The sequence below is a fragment of the Vicugna pacos genome, chromosome 3, assembly GCF_048564905.1.
Source record: "Vicugna pacos chromosome 3, VicPac4, whole genome shotgun sequence".
Lineage (NCBI taxonomy): Eukaryota > Metazoa > Chordata > Mammalia > Artiodactyla > Camelidae > Vicugna > Vicugna pacos.
In genome coordinates, this window is record NC_132989.1 from 2,516,774 (window position 1) to 2,532,243 (window position 15,470).

Consider the following 15,470-nt stretch of genomic DNA (forward strand, 5'->3'; position numbering starts at 1 on the left):
CCCTGGGGACCCACAGGGAGGGGGCATGGCGGGCAGGCCCTTCCCAGGCATCATGTGCCCTGTGCCACGCCCCCAGCCACGCTGCAGGTGCCCGGAGTTGACAGTGACGAGGAGTCCAAGACGCCATCGGCGTCCCCCCGGCATGGCCGTTCCCGCCCCTCCTCCAGCGTCCAGGAGTCGTCCTCAGAGTCAGAGGATGGAGACTCCCGGGGCGAAGTGCGTGGGCAGGCAGTGGGTGGGGCGGGGTGGGCAAGTGGGTGTGAGGGCGTGGGGGACAGGGTGAAGGCGGGGCTGGCTGTGCGGGGACAGGGGGAACTGGGGCAGAGGAGGTGTGAGGCACACACCTGAACAGCCAGCATCCCCGCCATGACCCAGGGTACCCCCAGCACCCCAGAGGCTCCCCCTTGTCCCTTTAGTGTTGGCCACCAAGCCCCCCCAGTAGCATTTCCATTAGCAGAGAGGGGTTGGGCCTGTTTTAGAACATCATGGAATTTTAGGATGGCTTTTTCTTCTCTACTTAATTCCACGGGCCTTGTAGCCTGGGGCCTCGGGGTGCCCACTGGCCCCTCTCTGGGTCCCCCTCCCCTCTGGGGTCTTGAGGGGGCTGCTGTAGCCTTGGGGGGCCCGGCTGGCCCTGCCTGGGTCCGACTCAGTGACTCCCCCCACCCCAGATCTTTGACATCTACGTGGTCACGGCTGACTACCTGCCCCTCGGGGCTGAGCAGGACGCCATCCTGCTGCGAGAGGGCCAGTACGTGGAGGTGCTGGACTCGGCCCACCCGCTGCGCTGGCTTGTGCGCACCAAGCCCACCAAGTCCAGCCCCTCCCGGCAAGGCTGGGTGTCCCCTGCCTACCTGGACAAGCGGCTCAAGGTACCTGGATGGCTGGTGGGGTGGTCCTGCAGTTGTACCCCGGACCCCAGAAGGGCAGGCCAGCGCTCAGGCTGCATGTGACCCTTCCCTGCTCCTCACCAGCTGTCACCTGAGTGGGGGCCAGCTGAGGCTCCTGAGTTCCCCGGGGAGGCCCTGTCGGAAGATGAGTACAAGACAAGGCTGAGGTGAGGGGCCGTGGGGAAATTGGGGTCCTGTGGGGGCCTCTGGGATGCTAATTCCACACAAGTCCCCTGGGACCGGCCTCTAGCAGGCAGGACCTTGCCTGGCAACTTCATGTGGTGGGTCCCCCTTGTGTGTGTGTGGAGGGGGGTGCCCTCCTTCTGCCATCTTGCCTGGTCCATTCTGAATGCAGGCAGCAGGGTGCACGTGGCTCAGAGTGCTCTGTCGAGGAGCTAAGCTCCTGGGTGCCCCCATCATGGCTGTCTCCCTACCCAGCTCCATCATCCGGGAGCTGCTGAGCTCGGAGCAGGCCTTCATGGGCGAGCTGCAATTCCTGCAGAGCCACCACATGCAGTACCTGGACCACTGCCCCCACGTGCCCACGGCCGTGGCCAGCCAGAAGGCAGTCATTTTCCGAAACGTGGAGGACATCAGCCACTTCCACAGCAGGTGGGCGGGCAGGGCGGGCCTTAAGGCTTCTCCCTGGTCTGTGCGTGTGTGTGTATGGGGGTGTGTGTGTGTGTACGTGCATATAAACATGCACATGCTTAGACACACACTTGGACACACAATCCACATGTGTAGATACATGTGTGCACTTACCAGTAGTGCATATGGAAGACACATTCGTGGACACACACTATATGTGCACACACATATGGATGCTCACTCACACGTGCACATGAATGTACCCCCAGGGCCGTGCCTCGGGGGAGTGGGCAGGAGCTGAGAAGACAGAGAACCTTTGATGACTTGATTCACCCACTGACACACCACACCCCTACCCAAGGACACACATGTCGCCAGGACCACAGGCACGTGTACCTGGCTTACCCATGGAATGTGCCTACAGCACATCTACCCACTGCAGCCCAAGTACACAGGCACATGCCAGAAATGTGCAGACACGTGTACATGTGCATACCTGCACACACACACACACCCTTTCATGTGTGGGTGGGCGTGCATGCACATACCACACCCATGAAGGCATGTACATCCATATAGACATGCACTCCCAAACACACACACATACACACACAGCACACGTGCACGTAAGGGTCTGCCCTCAAACTCCACACGTGCGTGGCCCCCACGGCCCAGAGCACTCACTCTCATTCATAGGAACCCGGGCCCGTGCAGGCACAGTTTTTTCCCAAACCTGAGGGCTTGAGGCTGGGTTGTGGCTTGTGGGTAGGGGTCCTGGTGTCAGCCCTCAACCTGACCGCTGTCCGCCTCCATGGCAGCTTCTTGAAGGAGCTGCGTGGCTGCGACACGGATGACGATGTGGCCATGTGCTTCATCAAGAACCAGGCGGCCTTTGAGAAGTATCTGGAGTTCCTGGTGGGCCGAGTGCAGGCCGAGTCGGTGATGGTCAGCACAGCCGTGCAGGAGTTCTACAAGGTGCCCCCCTCCCCCGCGCATCAGCCCCGCCTCTGCCCCCCAGCCTCTGTGCTAGCAGCCCACTCTGAGATCACTTTCCCTGACCCTGCCCAGGCACCTCCCCCTCCACCAACCTGCCCTGGCCCCCTGGGCCGTGGCTTAGAAAAGCAGCGAGGGTCCCCCCAACCCAAGCTCTGCTTGTCTGTCAGACAGTGACAATGGCCATCACTGGGGCGGGAGTGAGGCCCACCTGGGAAGGAGGGTCTGTGTGTGTGCGCATGTGTGCACCCTGGGACTCTGACCCGCTAGCTTTTGGGCTCTGGGGACACGGCTCATCTGGAGGCTGCGCCCTCCTGCCTTGAAGCCAGCCCTGTGTCTCCCCCAGAAATACACAGAGGAGGTGCTGTCAGCCGCAGACCCCTCGCAGCCACCCCCACCGCCGCTGCAGCATTTCCTGGAGCAGCCAGTGGAGAGGGTCCAGCAGTACCAGGCGTTGCTCAAGGTAGGTGCGGCTGGCCAGGGGGCTGCGGGGCCATCCCCTTGCCCAGACACCCCAGGCCTCGCCCTGACGCACAGTCTCCCACAGGAGCTGATCCGCAACAAGGCGCGGAACGGGCAGAACTGTGCGCTGCTGGAGCAAGCGTACGCCGTGGTGTCGGCCCTGCCGCAGCGCGCCGAGAACCAGCTGCACGTGTCCCTGATGGAGAACTACCCGGGCACCCTGGAGGCCCTGGGCGAGCCCATCCGCCAGGTCTGGGGCTGGGAGTCCGCTGGCGGGCCTGGGCAGGTGGCCGAGCGGTGGGGGCTTGCGGAGGGCCGGACCCCCGGCTGGGCCTGGCTGACCACAGGCTGACTGCTCCCCCAGGGCCACTTCATTGTGTGGGAGGGGGCGCCAGGCGCTCGGATGCCGTGGAAGGGCCACCACCGGCACGTCTTCCTGTTCCGCCACCACCTGGTGGTCTGCAAGCCCAAGCGGGACTCGCGCACCGACACCTTCAGCTACGTCTTTCGGAACATGATGAAGGTTGGCAGGGTGCCGGCAGGGCTTGGGTGGGGGGCAAAGGGAGGCCCTGCAGGACGGGCAGGTGGGTGGAGGCCAGTCCTGGGTGACCGTGGCTCGCCCCGCATCTGGGTGATCAGCCTTCGTTCTCCCCCCAACAGCTGAGCAACATCGACCTGAATGACCAGGTGGAGGGCGATGACCGTGCCTTCGAGATCTGGCACGAGAGGGAGGACTCCGTGCGCAAGTACCTGCTACAGGCTCGGACGGTCATCACCAAGAACTCTTGGGTGAAGGAGATTTGTGGCATTCAGCAGCGCCTGGCCCTGCCCGTCTGGCGTGAGTGCCTGAACTCATGCGGCAAGGCCAAATGGGGGGCAGCTGAACCTTTCAGTCTGGCCGTCTGGTTTGGGAGCGTCCAGGTCGGCAGGTCCTGAGCCCTGGCCCCTTGCTCACACCTAGGCAGGCAGAAGGGAAGGGGCTCGATTCCAGGGCAAGTGGCTCGTTCTGCCCTTGGTCAGCTCAGACTCTGAGAAGCTCTGAGCCAGAGTGTAGGAATGGCCCTGACCAGAATTAGAGGGAACCTCGGGGTTCACTTGGGGCTCCCCAGCACAGGACAGGTGTCCAGACTGTGTTAGGGATGTGAAGGGCCCAGAAGTCCTGGGTCTGCTTCCTCAGTTGGAATGGGAGGGAGGCTCCATTTCAACATACTGTCCTTTTCCACAGTCCCCTCCACTCCCCAATACACACCCAGCCTGCGTCCCTTACTCTGATTCCCGCCCAGGCCTGAGTGTGGTGCTACGGACAAAAGCTCACAAGGGGAAGTCTCTGTTGCAGTCACATTCCTGGTCATGGGGCTTCTGGCCCTGCCAAGGATGCACTCGAGGGCTTGGGTAAGTGCCCAGTGCCCTGTGCGTGTGTCCCCAGGTGCCCCGGATTTCGAAGAGGAGCTCGCTGACTGCACAGCCGAGCTGGGTGAGACAGTCAAGCTGGCCTGCCGTGTGACGGGCACACCCAAACCCATTGTCAGCTGGTACAAAGGTAGGCCTCCGGGGTCCAGGGGGTACTGATCCTACAGTAAGCAAGAGCTGGCACAGGGCCGGGGGCCCAGGGCGGGGCCTGGGTGGAGGGCTGGACCCAAGACATAAGTCTCAGGTTCCAGTTGCCTGCTCCTGAATCAAAGACAGCCTGGCCAGTGTGCACAGGTGGACGAGGAGGGACGGGCAGAGGCTGCTCAGATGTGATGTGTGCAGCATGTTTCTGACACAGTGACTCTGCCCGATGCTGAATCTTGCTCATTAGCTCTCTTGTTTGCCACTCATTTGTGCTGAGTGCCAGGTACCATTCCAGGTACAGGGGAGACAGCAGTGTACAGTCAGGCTCACCCTGTCCAAGGGCGCTGATCCTCTAGGGGAGGAGATAGATGACAGGCAGATAGGCAAATATGTCTATGGAGTCAGAGTGATGGGGCCAGCCAGAGAAATAAGGCAGAGCAAGGGGCAGAGAGAAGCCATCAGGCAGACATTTTGGAGGAACTCCAACTGGGCAGCAAGGCTCCAGGAGGGCAGGGGAGAGGGGAGGCACTCAGACGGGCGAGGCAGGGACTGAGACTGGGGAGTGCTGGACCTTGAGGGCCGCTGTGTGGCTCTCAGATCTGACTCTTGTGTATAGTGGGAGCTGCGAAGTTCAGGGGGTCCCCAGGAGCAGCGTTACTTTTGACACCAAGTTCAGGGTCCCCAGACCATTCTCATTTGTCACCAACCACAAGGTTGGTGGTGCGGGGGTGTGTGTCCCACGACCACCTTTGGGTTCACAGCTCACAGAAGACTCACAGAACCCAGCAGAGCAATTCCACCCAGGGCTCTGATTTACTGCAGTGAAGAGGATGAGGCACATGGGGTGGGGTCCAGCTGGGGGATCCAGGTGTGGCCCAGGTGCTCCCCCCAGCCATGGAGTTGTGTGGATCGTGTTTCTCTCAGCAGTGATGTGTGCCAGCTCACGGAGCGTGGCCAACCAGGGACACTCACTTGTCGAGCCTTGTCGTCCAGGATTTCTGTTGGGGTTGCTCACGTGGGCTGACCACCTGCATGGCTGACTTCAGTTTCTGGCCCCTTGAGGTCAGGCCGATATTGTGTGCCCTAAAGCTCCCACCCTATATTCTAATGTAACGTGGACCATCTGGCGTGGTCCGAGGTCCTGGGTAAACCAAGATGCTCGTATTAAGGCTCACTGGGCTGACAGGTCCCTCTGAGTCCCTGGTTCAGTACCAACAGCCAAGTCCAGTCCTGGCTTTGGAGGCGCTGTCCCAGGGAAGTCCTGTTCTACTTGTCCACAGCCAGCATGTGTCCACCCATGAATGGCTAAGAATGGGGCAGGAGAGGGCACACAGAGGGATTTTGTAGGGACATGAAAGAGGGGCCATTCCTGTGTCCCGTGGTCAGAGCCTCAGGGCAGAGTTGGTGGATGGGGCAACTGGTTCCCTGCAACATCCTGGGGGTCCTCCTTCTGGAGGGAGGGTCACTGTCCCCATGTCCTGGGGTCTGTGGAGTTCCCTTCCCAACTGCCTCACAGAACCCACGCAGTGCAGCTCGCCCCACCATCCCTCCTCACAGCCAGACCTTCGCCTGTGAGAGCAGGTTTAGGGAGACAAAGCCATTCCATGAAAATTATTCAGAATTAAGAAGAGCCCCTCAGCCTCCTCCTTTCAGCCAGGCTGCCCCCAGAAGGGTGTGCTGGCCAGGCTGTGCCATGCCCAGGAACAGTCAGAGGGGATTCCCAGGTTCCCGGCTCTGCTTAGACCGGCCATCATCCCCTTCATCCTGACCATTAACCTGCTGTCTGGGGACAGCTGTGTCCAGTGAGTAGAGGAGGCAAGGGGCAGCTCGATGATCAGCTCATGTTGAGCAACAACTGTGACAGATGACAGGTTCTCAGACTGCAGGTGGTCCAGGCAGCACACACAGCCATGTGGTGTGGCCAGAGCTGGTGGTTTACTGACCCAAAGCAGCATCACATTTGGAAACACCACAGATGGCCCCGAGAGGCACCCATCTGCCAGGTGGGGGTCCACCCCACGTGATGTGCACCCCTCAACTTAGAGCGTCTGTCTCGGCAGTCCTGTCTGGCCCTGGAGCTCAGCGCCACGTGTGATGCAGTGGCTCCACACAGAGACCCTGGTGGTCTGGGTGTGGCCCCGATCAGTGGCCTCACTTTGCCTCCACAGTTCATGGCCCCAAGGAGGGGTGTCATCCTGCCCGTCTACAGTCTGTTAAGCATCAAACCAAACAGCCAGGGCATTCACAACATCTCAGGGTTAGTGAGCACATAATAACCTTTGCCGGGAAAAGTAGCAGCGGGCAGAAGTCAGACTCACCAGCCAGCAGAATGCCATTCATACAGCGGAAGCCTGCGTATCGGGGCAGAGGGCCAGGTCGTGACCCACCACCAGGGGCAGCTGGCAGGGAGCGGGGACACTAGCGATGGGTGTTAGAGACTGTGCCACGCGAATGCAGAGTGGCCTTGATCCCTGCATGCCAGCAGGGCGGAAAAGCAGGTGGCTGCAATGCCCAAGACTCCTGGTGGGGGCTGTTAGCCTGTACAGCAGACCGCATCTCAGCCACCCTGCGGCCGCAGGAGCAGCGACTGGACTGGGCTGGTGACAGTCAGCCGCCGGTCACCACCCTCTCTGGCTGTACAAGGCTGTTGATTTTGGACTCGGCCTCTCTCGTCACTTTGGCTGTGTTCACATCACCCAGGAGGGCTGGGACGTCCTTCTCCTCCTGGGGTTCTGTTGGCCATCTTGGGAAGGGACGGGGCTCTGGCCAGAGCTCCCACGGAGAGTGTCCCCTCCCCTTGTGTGGGGCAGGGGATTCCAAACACAGCAAACCTCAGGGTCCAGAGGTAGAAGCCTTAGTCACAGCACCCTAACTTGGCCCCAAGGTGACATGACCTTTCACGTTCTCTGGGAACCCTGCCAGATCCCATCAGTGGATCCCGGTGCCTGTATCCAGCCAAGCCATCAGAGTCTCAGTTTTCCCCTAGCCTGACGTCCGTGGCGTATCAGACGGGCATGGAGGGCCTCTGGTCCCTCTGGGCACAGGGAGACGAAGTTCTACTAATTTTTTTTTCTCTTAAAGCAGAGGAGGTTGGAGCGGAGGAGGCAGAAAGGGGACTAGGGATGGGATGAGACACACTTCCATAGCTCAGTAACATCCAATGTTTTGGGCTCACTCAAAGCCCAAAATGGGGCCGCAAGATTGTCACCTCTGATCCCATCTGTTTTAGCTTCAGGGACTCCTTGACCTAACGGCCACATCACACTGTTCTCAGGGCTTCTGTACCCCTTGCCTGGCTGGGGTTTAACTTTCATGGTGACCTTTTGGATAAGGTCCACTTAGCAGGGGTGTCCACTGGCCCAGAGCCATAGTGACATTTCCCATCCTCTTTCTGGGTCTTCCCATAAGGACTGAATGAGGTTTCCAAGGAGGCAGAAAGCGCTTACATCCCTTTGGGTCACTTCTCTGGTGTGCCCACTTCTCTGGAATGCTGCCCATTCTAGACACTAACCAGATGCCTTGAGCCCATGTGCCAGCCACTGATGGTTCCCCATGGAGGTTTATCTGTGTCAGGGACTTGTCCCGAGCCAGGACTCAACAGCAGATGCTGGCATCCTTTACTGTTACATCTAAAAGAATCTCACGTGTGTTGGGTGCCCGTGCCTCTCATCCCTCAGTTCGAGCCCTGCTCCTGCCTTCAACCCATCAGAACTGGTGATGCCCCCACCTTTTGCACCCAGCGTTGGTGTCTGTTTCTGTGACTGGGGTCTGAAGGGCATGGAGCCCTCCTTGTACTCAGCATGGGTTCTCATGTTTGCTGGGAAATGAGACTGACCTGAGGCTGAGCCAGCAATGTCCCAGCTCCAAGGAGAGCTGGTCAACCAGGGTACCATCCAGGTGGTCCTGTCTTTGAACCTACTTCTTGATGCTCAGATTGCAGCCACCTGCCCAGTTTCTCGCCATTCACAGTCAACAAATGAGCTATCTGTTTACTGCCCAGCTGACCATGAAGTTTGGTCAGCATGTCCTCCACTGATTTCCATGAACCGCCCTCAGGCCCTGTTAAGTGGCCCATGAGCCACCTTCTTTCTCTTGGAATGCTATGTCTGACACTGTCCCTTCCTTGTGGCCAAAATTATAAATCATAAACCGTGAAGGGTCTGAGATGGTTCCTGGCTTGCAAACTAACAAGCTAGCCTGCCAGCCAGATACAAACAGAAGACACGAGACCCCACGTCAGAGGCAAAGGCTGTTTGTCACAGCAAAAGTAACAGCGTGTTGCAGGGTTGCCCACGCCTGCATCTCCACATGCAGGGGCCAGCTGTCAGCTGCACGCCACGGCTTGTACCACAAGAGAGAAACCCCGAGTGTTAGATGTTGCGCTTGTATGGGGCTGCTGACACATCTGCCCATCCTTCCCTCCAGGGAGAGAAGTGACTTACGGCCCCGGAAGGCAGGCGAATGCGTCACAGGGAAGGAAGCAGAGGGCTTTGTCTCTGCTGCCCTGGTTGGCCCCTGGGGTGTCGGTGCTCGCTGCAGGTGTCTTTGCCCAGAGGATCCAACTGTGCAGGACTGCCAGAAGTCCATGGAGAATTGTTTTCTGACAGCACAATGAAGACTGAGAATTGACCACAGATTGGTAGCCTTGCCAAGAGCTGTTTTGTGGGCGAGGCGGAAGCCAAGAGGGTGTGGGTTCAAGGAAGGGTAGAAAGGGCAGTGTCTGGAGACAGAGAGTGAGGACAGCTCTTCCCTGGACTTACAACACAGGGGCACAGAGAAATGGGGCGGCAGCTGGAAGCCTTTTTTTGGAGGGGTATATTTTTAAATTGTTTCTTTTTTAAAATTTTATTTTACTGAGTTATAGTCAGTTTACAATGTTGTGTCAATTTCCAGCTTCAATTTTCAGTTACACATGAACATACATATATTCATTGTCAAACGTTCTTTTTCACCGTGAGCTACCACAAGAATCTAGTATATATTTCCCAGTGCTATACAGTATAACCTTGTTTATCTATTCTATATATACCTGTCAGTATCTACAAATTTCGAACTCCCAGTTCATCCCTTCCCACCCTCCTTCCCTCTGGCTACCACAAGTTTGACACCTGCACCCCAATGTTCATAGCAGCACTATTTACAATAGCCAAGACATGAAAACAGCCTAAATGTCCATTGACAGATGACTGGATAAAGACGATGTGATATATTTATACAATGGGATACTATTAAGCCATAAAAAACGACAACGTAATGCCATTTGCAGCAACATGGATGTCCCTGGAATATGTCATTCTAAGTGAAGTAAGCCAGAAAGAGAAAGAAAAATACCATATGAGATCCCTCATATGTGGAATCTAAATTTAAAAAAAAAAGAAAAACACAAATGAACATAAATATAAAACAGAAACAGACTCATAGACATACAATTTAAATTTTCTTAAGGTTCCCTGTGAATCAAAAGTCACAATGCTTTTTATGAACCGTTATACTTTAAACAACCTTATTCAGAACACACAGAGCTACTGAAAAGTGTTCATCTATGAAGTTTTACACATTTCTGGAGGAAAGAATTCTTTGTAATGAAAGATGCACATCTCCCCATCCCTCGCCCAGGAGAGAAATGTGTTGCAGCTGAAGATCTTAGGTCGGGGGGGCATTTAGACGAGGGTGATTAAAGAGACAGGCGGTGTCCAAGCTTGTCTGCTAGGAGGGGTCAGTACCGTGGAGGCCCCTGAAGAGTTGCACAATCATTGATGAGGTAATTGAGGGTCTAGTTATCAGAAGGGGAGTCCTCTGTGGGGTTTGGGTCCCCTAGCTGGCCCCTGCCTCCAGCTAAGAGCCTGCCTTTCAGAGGCCACGCCGTGTGCAATGACATCTGGGGAAGTGGACAGTGTGGGTCAGCAACACCTCTCCATCCAGGGCTCCAGGTCAGCTTGGCCAGCCGGCCCCCCCAGCAGGGAGCCCACACTGGCTCTCGTGCTCCAGGGATGGCCCCCCCATCAACCCCCTGTGACTGTGACCCCCAGACAGGCCCAGCCTCTTGTGTCCCTGCTGGGGTCACCTCTGTGATGGCCCTCCCCTCCATTCCAGATGGGAAGCCAGTGGAGGTGGACCCTCACCACATCCTCATCGAAGACCCTGATGGCTCGTGCACCCTCATCCTGGACAACCTGACTGGTGTCGACTCTGGCCAGTACATGTGCTTTGCAGCCAGTGCTGCTGGCAATGCCAGCACTCTGGGCAAGATCCTGGTGCAAGGTGAGCCCTGGGAGGGAGGCCACGCTATGGGTATCATGAAGGTCTCAGCCCTCATGGGAGAGCATGGGCCTGTGGGTGGGGCTGGCAGGGGGTGGGCGTGAACATCTGCCTGGGGTCTGGGGGACTCTGGTGGGGGTGGGGCCCTGCTCCATCATGGCGTCTGTCTCTGTCTTGTTCTCTCTCTGTATCTCTGTGTCTCTATCTTCCTGCCTGTCTCTGTCTCTGCCTCCATCTGTCACTTTCTGTCTCTTTCTCTGTTTCTCTGTCTCTGTCTCTCTCCCTGTCTCTGTCTCTCCCTCTCACTGTGTCTATTTCTCTCTGTCTCTGTTTCTTTCTCTCTGTCTGTCTATGTCTATCTCTGCGTCTCCCTCTGTGTCACTTTCTCCGTCTCTCCATCTCTCTCTCTCTTCCTCTCTCCCCACTTCCCCGACCCCCCAGTCCCTCCTCGGTTTGTGAACAAGGTCCGGGCAGTGCCCTTTGCAGAGGGAGAGGATGCCCAGATCACCTGCACCATTGAAGGTGCCCCGCACCCTCAGATCAGGTGGGCTGGGCAGCTTGGGGCCGGGGTGGAGGAGAGCAGGTGGGCCTGCCCCCAGGGTTATCTTGCCTGCCCGAAAAATGAGGGTGGTCAGTCCGTTTACTAGATCAGGGGTGGGCTGGACAGAGAATCTCAGCCTCTCTGGTGAGACGGGGGCATGTTGGGGCTGCAGCACGTTCCAAACGTGACTTCAGCTGCAGTGAGGAGGTTATAGGCCTGGTTGGACATTGGGTGGGTGGCGTCCAAGGGGGTGGGCTCTGTAAGGGTACCTGGATCTGTGGGGCAGGTGAAGGGAGGGTCCTGAGCACGGGAGACCTGGAAAGGCCCCACCTGACCACCCCTGGGGTTGGCTTCAGGTGGTACAAGGATGGGGCTCTGCTGACCCCTGGAGGCAAGTACCGGGTCCTGAGCGAGCCCCGCAGTGGCCTGCTGGTGCTGGAGGTCCGGGCAGCCAGCAAGGAGGACCTGGGCTTCTACGAGTGTGAGGTAAGGTGGGTGGGCCTTGGGGAGGGGGTTGGGGGTCTTAACCTTGGGGATCTTGCCTCATCACTGCCATCCATGACCCATGATGGAAAAGGGGACGGCAGGTCCTCTGTCATCACCCCGTATCTGTGTTGAGAGGACAGGGACTCAGGAGGGGAGCCCTGGGTGGAGTCCCCTCAGTCCTCCATGGCCAGAGGGGCCAGCAGTGGTCGGGGGAAGCTGTGTGCTGGCTCTGGCTCTTCCTGGCTGCCAGCCTGCTCCATGCTGCTACTGCTGCCGGCAGCCTGCAGAGGGGCTGCATGGTACCTGCCCTCTATGGCAACTCCCAGGGAAGCAAATGGACCCTGGTCAGCTCTGGACCTGCGCTCTTCACTTTAGTCATTACTGTCCACACCCGGTGATTTAAATTTAAATCAGTTCAGGTTAACTCTAGGTAAAGATTCACTCCCACTTCGAGTGCTCAGGGCCCACATGGGCACTGCACTGGGCAGAGCAGATAATGAGTGTTCCCACCATCATAGGAAGCTCTCAGTCGGTGCTGGTGCCCCATGGGGACATGGTGTCTGGCCTGGGACCCTTCTCCTCTGGTCAGGCTCTGCAGCTCTGGGAATAGCTGGTATTCTCTGGGAATAGCTGTGGTCAGCCCCTCATGCAACAGCTGGCCTGAACAGCCTCAAAGAGATGGCCCAGGCCCCCTGGGGAGCCACGGGCTCTAAGTGAGCCTCTGCCATCTGTCCCCCAGTTGGTGAACCGGCTGGGCTCCAAGCGGGGCGGTGCAGAGCTGTTCATGCAGAGCCCGGCGCTGCAGGCCCGAGATCAGCACCGCAGGGAGCAGCTTGCTGCCGTGGAAGGTAAGTGCCTGTGCGGCCAGCCTCCGCCTGGGCTGGCCCCTCCACGTGCCTGGGCAGGGCCAGGTAGGGTGAAACCCATCGGCCCCTCCAATCAGAGCACACTTTCTGGAGGGGGTTAAGCAAGGGCTGAGGAGGGGCTGAGGAGGTCTAGAGGCAAGCACTGGTTCCCAGTCCCTGACTGGAGCGGGGCTGGGGGGGCAGGGGGAGGGTGGGCTGTGAACCCAGAGCCTGGGAAAGGCTGGAGGGGCAGTCCTGGGGAGTGGAGGGCCTCCAAGCCCTGCTTACCATCCCTGGGGGCAGTAATGAGTGCATATAAAGGCCAGACGTGGGCCCGGAGCAGCCCGCCAGGCAGTGGTCAGAGAGGTCGCATCGGAGGGTGACAGGGACTGTCGGAGGGGTGGTTCCACAGAAGCAGCCTGCTGGGTCCCAGCTTGACCCCTGGGGGAAGGAGCAGGTGTCAGGGCCTGACCCCTCCACACCAGGCAGGGCTGGCTGTAGAAAGGACAGAAAACTGTGGCTTGGCCTCCCTGGCCTGGCCTGGCCTGAGCCAGGCTGGGAGGGGTCTGGGCTGCAGAATGGCCTCATTCGGGAGCAGCGTGCTCCTGGGCAGGAGGTGAAGTGTGGTAAGATGTGCGACGCCTCCACTCACACTTGGGTCCAGAGTCCCAGCGGAGCCCAGGCCAGGATGGCCAGGATGGAGGGGAAGGCACCTGGTGTCCGTCCTGGTCCTGCTCAGTCCTGAGAGCAGCCTTACAGGCCTTGCAGGGCAGGCTGCAGCCCCAGGGAGAGTTTCTCCCAGTCTGAACTGCCTCACCCAGCAAAGGGCTGCGAGACAAATAGTGAGCCTCCCATCCTTGGGAGCATGCAAGCAGAAGCTGCGCCAAAGCCTGGTGGAGCTGCACCTCTTACAGTAGGATGGGTTGGGATGTGCGTCCTCCCGAGTCCCTGAAAGTTGGCTTCCGTGATGCCGTGAGCCACCGGAACCAGTCCCTCCCAGGGTCCAACGTCCAGGAGCTGTTGTCCGTCTAGACCCTTGCAGAGCTGGCTATCCGGCGCCAGGAGCTTGGCCTCGGGGCCTTTGATGCCTTCTAGGGCACGGGTCTTGTTCCTCACCACCCAGGGGGCGCGGGTCGAGCTGGTTCCCACCAGAGGCTCCCATGACATCTGCCAAAACTGTTTGCTTCCTGCCACGTGGCATCTTACGTCGGGCACAGCAGGGCCCTGCCAGCACCTCGGCACTCCCTCCTGGCTGGTGACAAAACACCCTTCAGAGCCATTCAATTCGTTGTCACGATGGGTCTCTGTCAACGTCCTGTGGCTGTAGGATCTGGAGGAGGGGCAGCCCACCCATGCCGGAAGTGGCGTCTGTGCCCCGCGAGGCCAGAAGTCCAGTCCTCACAGACGCCGAAATTTGGAGCCTGCCGCCTCCTGCTTCCTAACCCTACCCTGCCGCTTCCTCTTTAACCCCGTGGCTCTACAGCCGGAATGGGCCCTGGCTGGCCCTGTGGGACGGGGCGCTGCCCCCTTGCTTGTGAGACTGCGCAGGGCCAGGCGCCCCGCTTTGCACGACTGCACCCCTTCCATGATTGCCAGTACTCAGCAGGGTCCTGAGGTCAGGAGCAAAGGTGCCAGGGGTGTAGCAGCCCTACAGGTGCCCTGGCCACCACCCTCAGAAGCAACAGAATGAGGCCCCCCATCATGGAAGATACAGGAAAGGATACAGGAAACTCGGCCTCTGGACCCAAGTTAGCCAACACACAAGACATTTAGGCTGGAGCCCATTCTCTCTCCCAGTGGGCTCCTCTCTCTCCAGGAGGCAGCTTGCACAAGCACACTCACACATGTGCACGCACACATACAGACCCATGGGTGCACATATGCATGCACACACATGCTCAGTAAATGGGGTTCCCAGGCGCCATACAGACACGTTTGGTACATTTCATTTATGTGCACCTCATCGGAGACAAGGTTAAAAGACTCATGATCATCTAGGGAAATCCTTTATGTGGCACTGCCACAAAGCAGAAAAATCCCACAGACCAGAAACTAGGAGGCTGTGTGCCCTAGGCCATGCCACTTGACTTTTCTGAGCTTCACACCGCACCCCCCCTTCCCAATTTTCCCTACAGGATGGTGAGAAGGGTTGTTGAGATGTCTGTGTGCTGGTAGCTGGTGGGCTGCCTGCTGTCCAGCTGGGCAGGCTGAGAGGGACATCTCTGTGCCCAGCCCGACCCTGTCCAGAAGCTGCAGGGGAAGAGGCCTCGAGATGGTGGGAGTAGGTTCTCCCAGGTCTGGGATGAGTCCCGTCCTGTCTCTGGGATGTGGGTCCCCTATCAGCAAATGGGAGCCGCAGGACCTATCCTGCTGGCTCCAGGGTGCTCCTAACAGACCTAGGTTTCCCAGCTCACTCAGAGCTCAGGACCCTGCTCCGGCATCCTCCGATTGCTCCCAGAGGGACTTCCGTGGCCTCATGCCACAGAACTCAGATGCGCTGCCCCCAGGACTCAGGGTCATTCTCCCCTGGAGAGATGCCCTTTGGTCTTTAGAATTGTTCTGTGAAATAGGCATTAGCCATCCCGGTCCCAGCTTGGCGGCCAGCGTACCATGCAGCCACAGGCCATTGCTTTCCCCTCTCTAGGCCGTGTTCCTACGACAAGGGGAACTTCAGGCCTAACAAATTCACAGGGCCCCCTGGGCACACAGGCTGATGGAAAGGCTGGGATTTCTCTGTGGGCAGCTTAGACAGGGCCCTTATTCTCCCCAAAGCTCCTGTAGGACCCTCAAGAGGGACAGGGGTTCTACCCTCCCATGGGACGCATTGTTGCCACCATCCCTTATCCCCCA

General features: G+C 58.4%; 1 protein-coding gene across 1 annotated transcript in view; it reads left to right on the plus strand.

Annotated features, from left to right (window-relative positions):
• Positions 1-15,470, plus strand: part of OBSCN (obscurin, cytoskeletal calmodulin and titin-interacting RhoGEF) — a 161,854-nt gene that overhangs the window by 125,956 nt on the left and 20,428 nt on the right. Inside the window, exons 79-92 of the mRNA XM_072952458.1 lie at positions 77-216; positions 672-872; positions 975-1,057; positions 1,329-1,502; positions 2,300-2,456; positions 2,821-2,937; positions 3,022-3,186; positions 3,301-3,459; positions 3,597-3,774; positions 4,363-4,476; positions 10,584-10,751; positions 11,190-11,292; positions 11,646-11,775; positions 12,515-12,623. Of these exons, the coding sequence (XP_072808559.1) occupies positions 77-216; positions 672-872; positions 975-1,057; positions 1,329-1,502; positions 2,300-2,456; positions 2,821-2,937; positions 3,022-3,186; positions 3,301-3,459; positions 3,597-3,774; positions 4,363-4,476; positions 10,584-10,751; positions 11,190-11,292; positions 11,646-11,775; positions 12,515-12,623 (1,998 nt within the window). The remainder of the gene's footprint in view (positions 1-76; positions 217-671; positions 873-974; positions 1,058-1,328; positions 1,503-2,299; positions 2,457-2,820; positions 2,938-3,021; positions 3,187-3,300; positions 3,460-3,596; positions 3,775-4,362; positions 4,477-10,583; positions 10,752-11,189; positions 11,293-11,645; positions 11,776-12,514; positions 12,624-15,470) is intronic.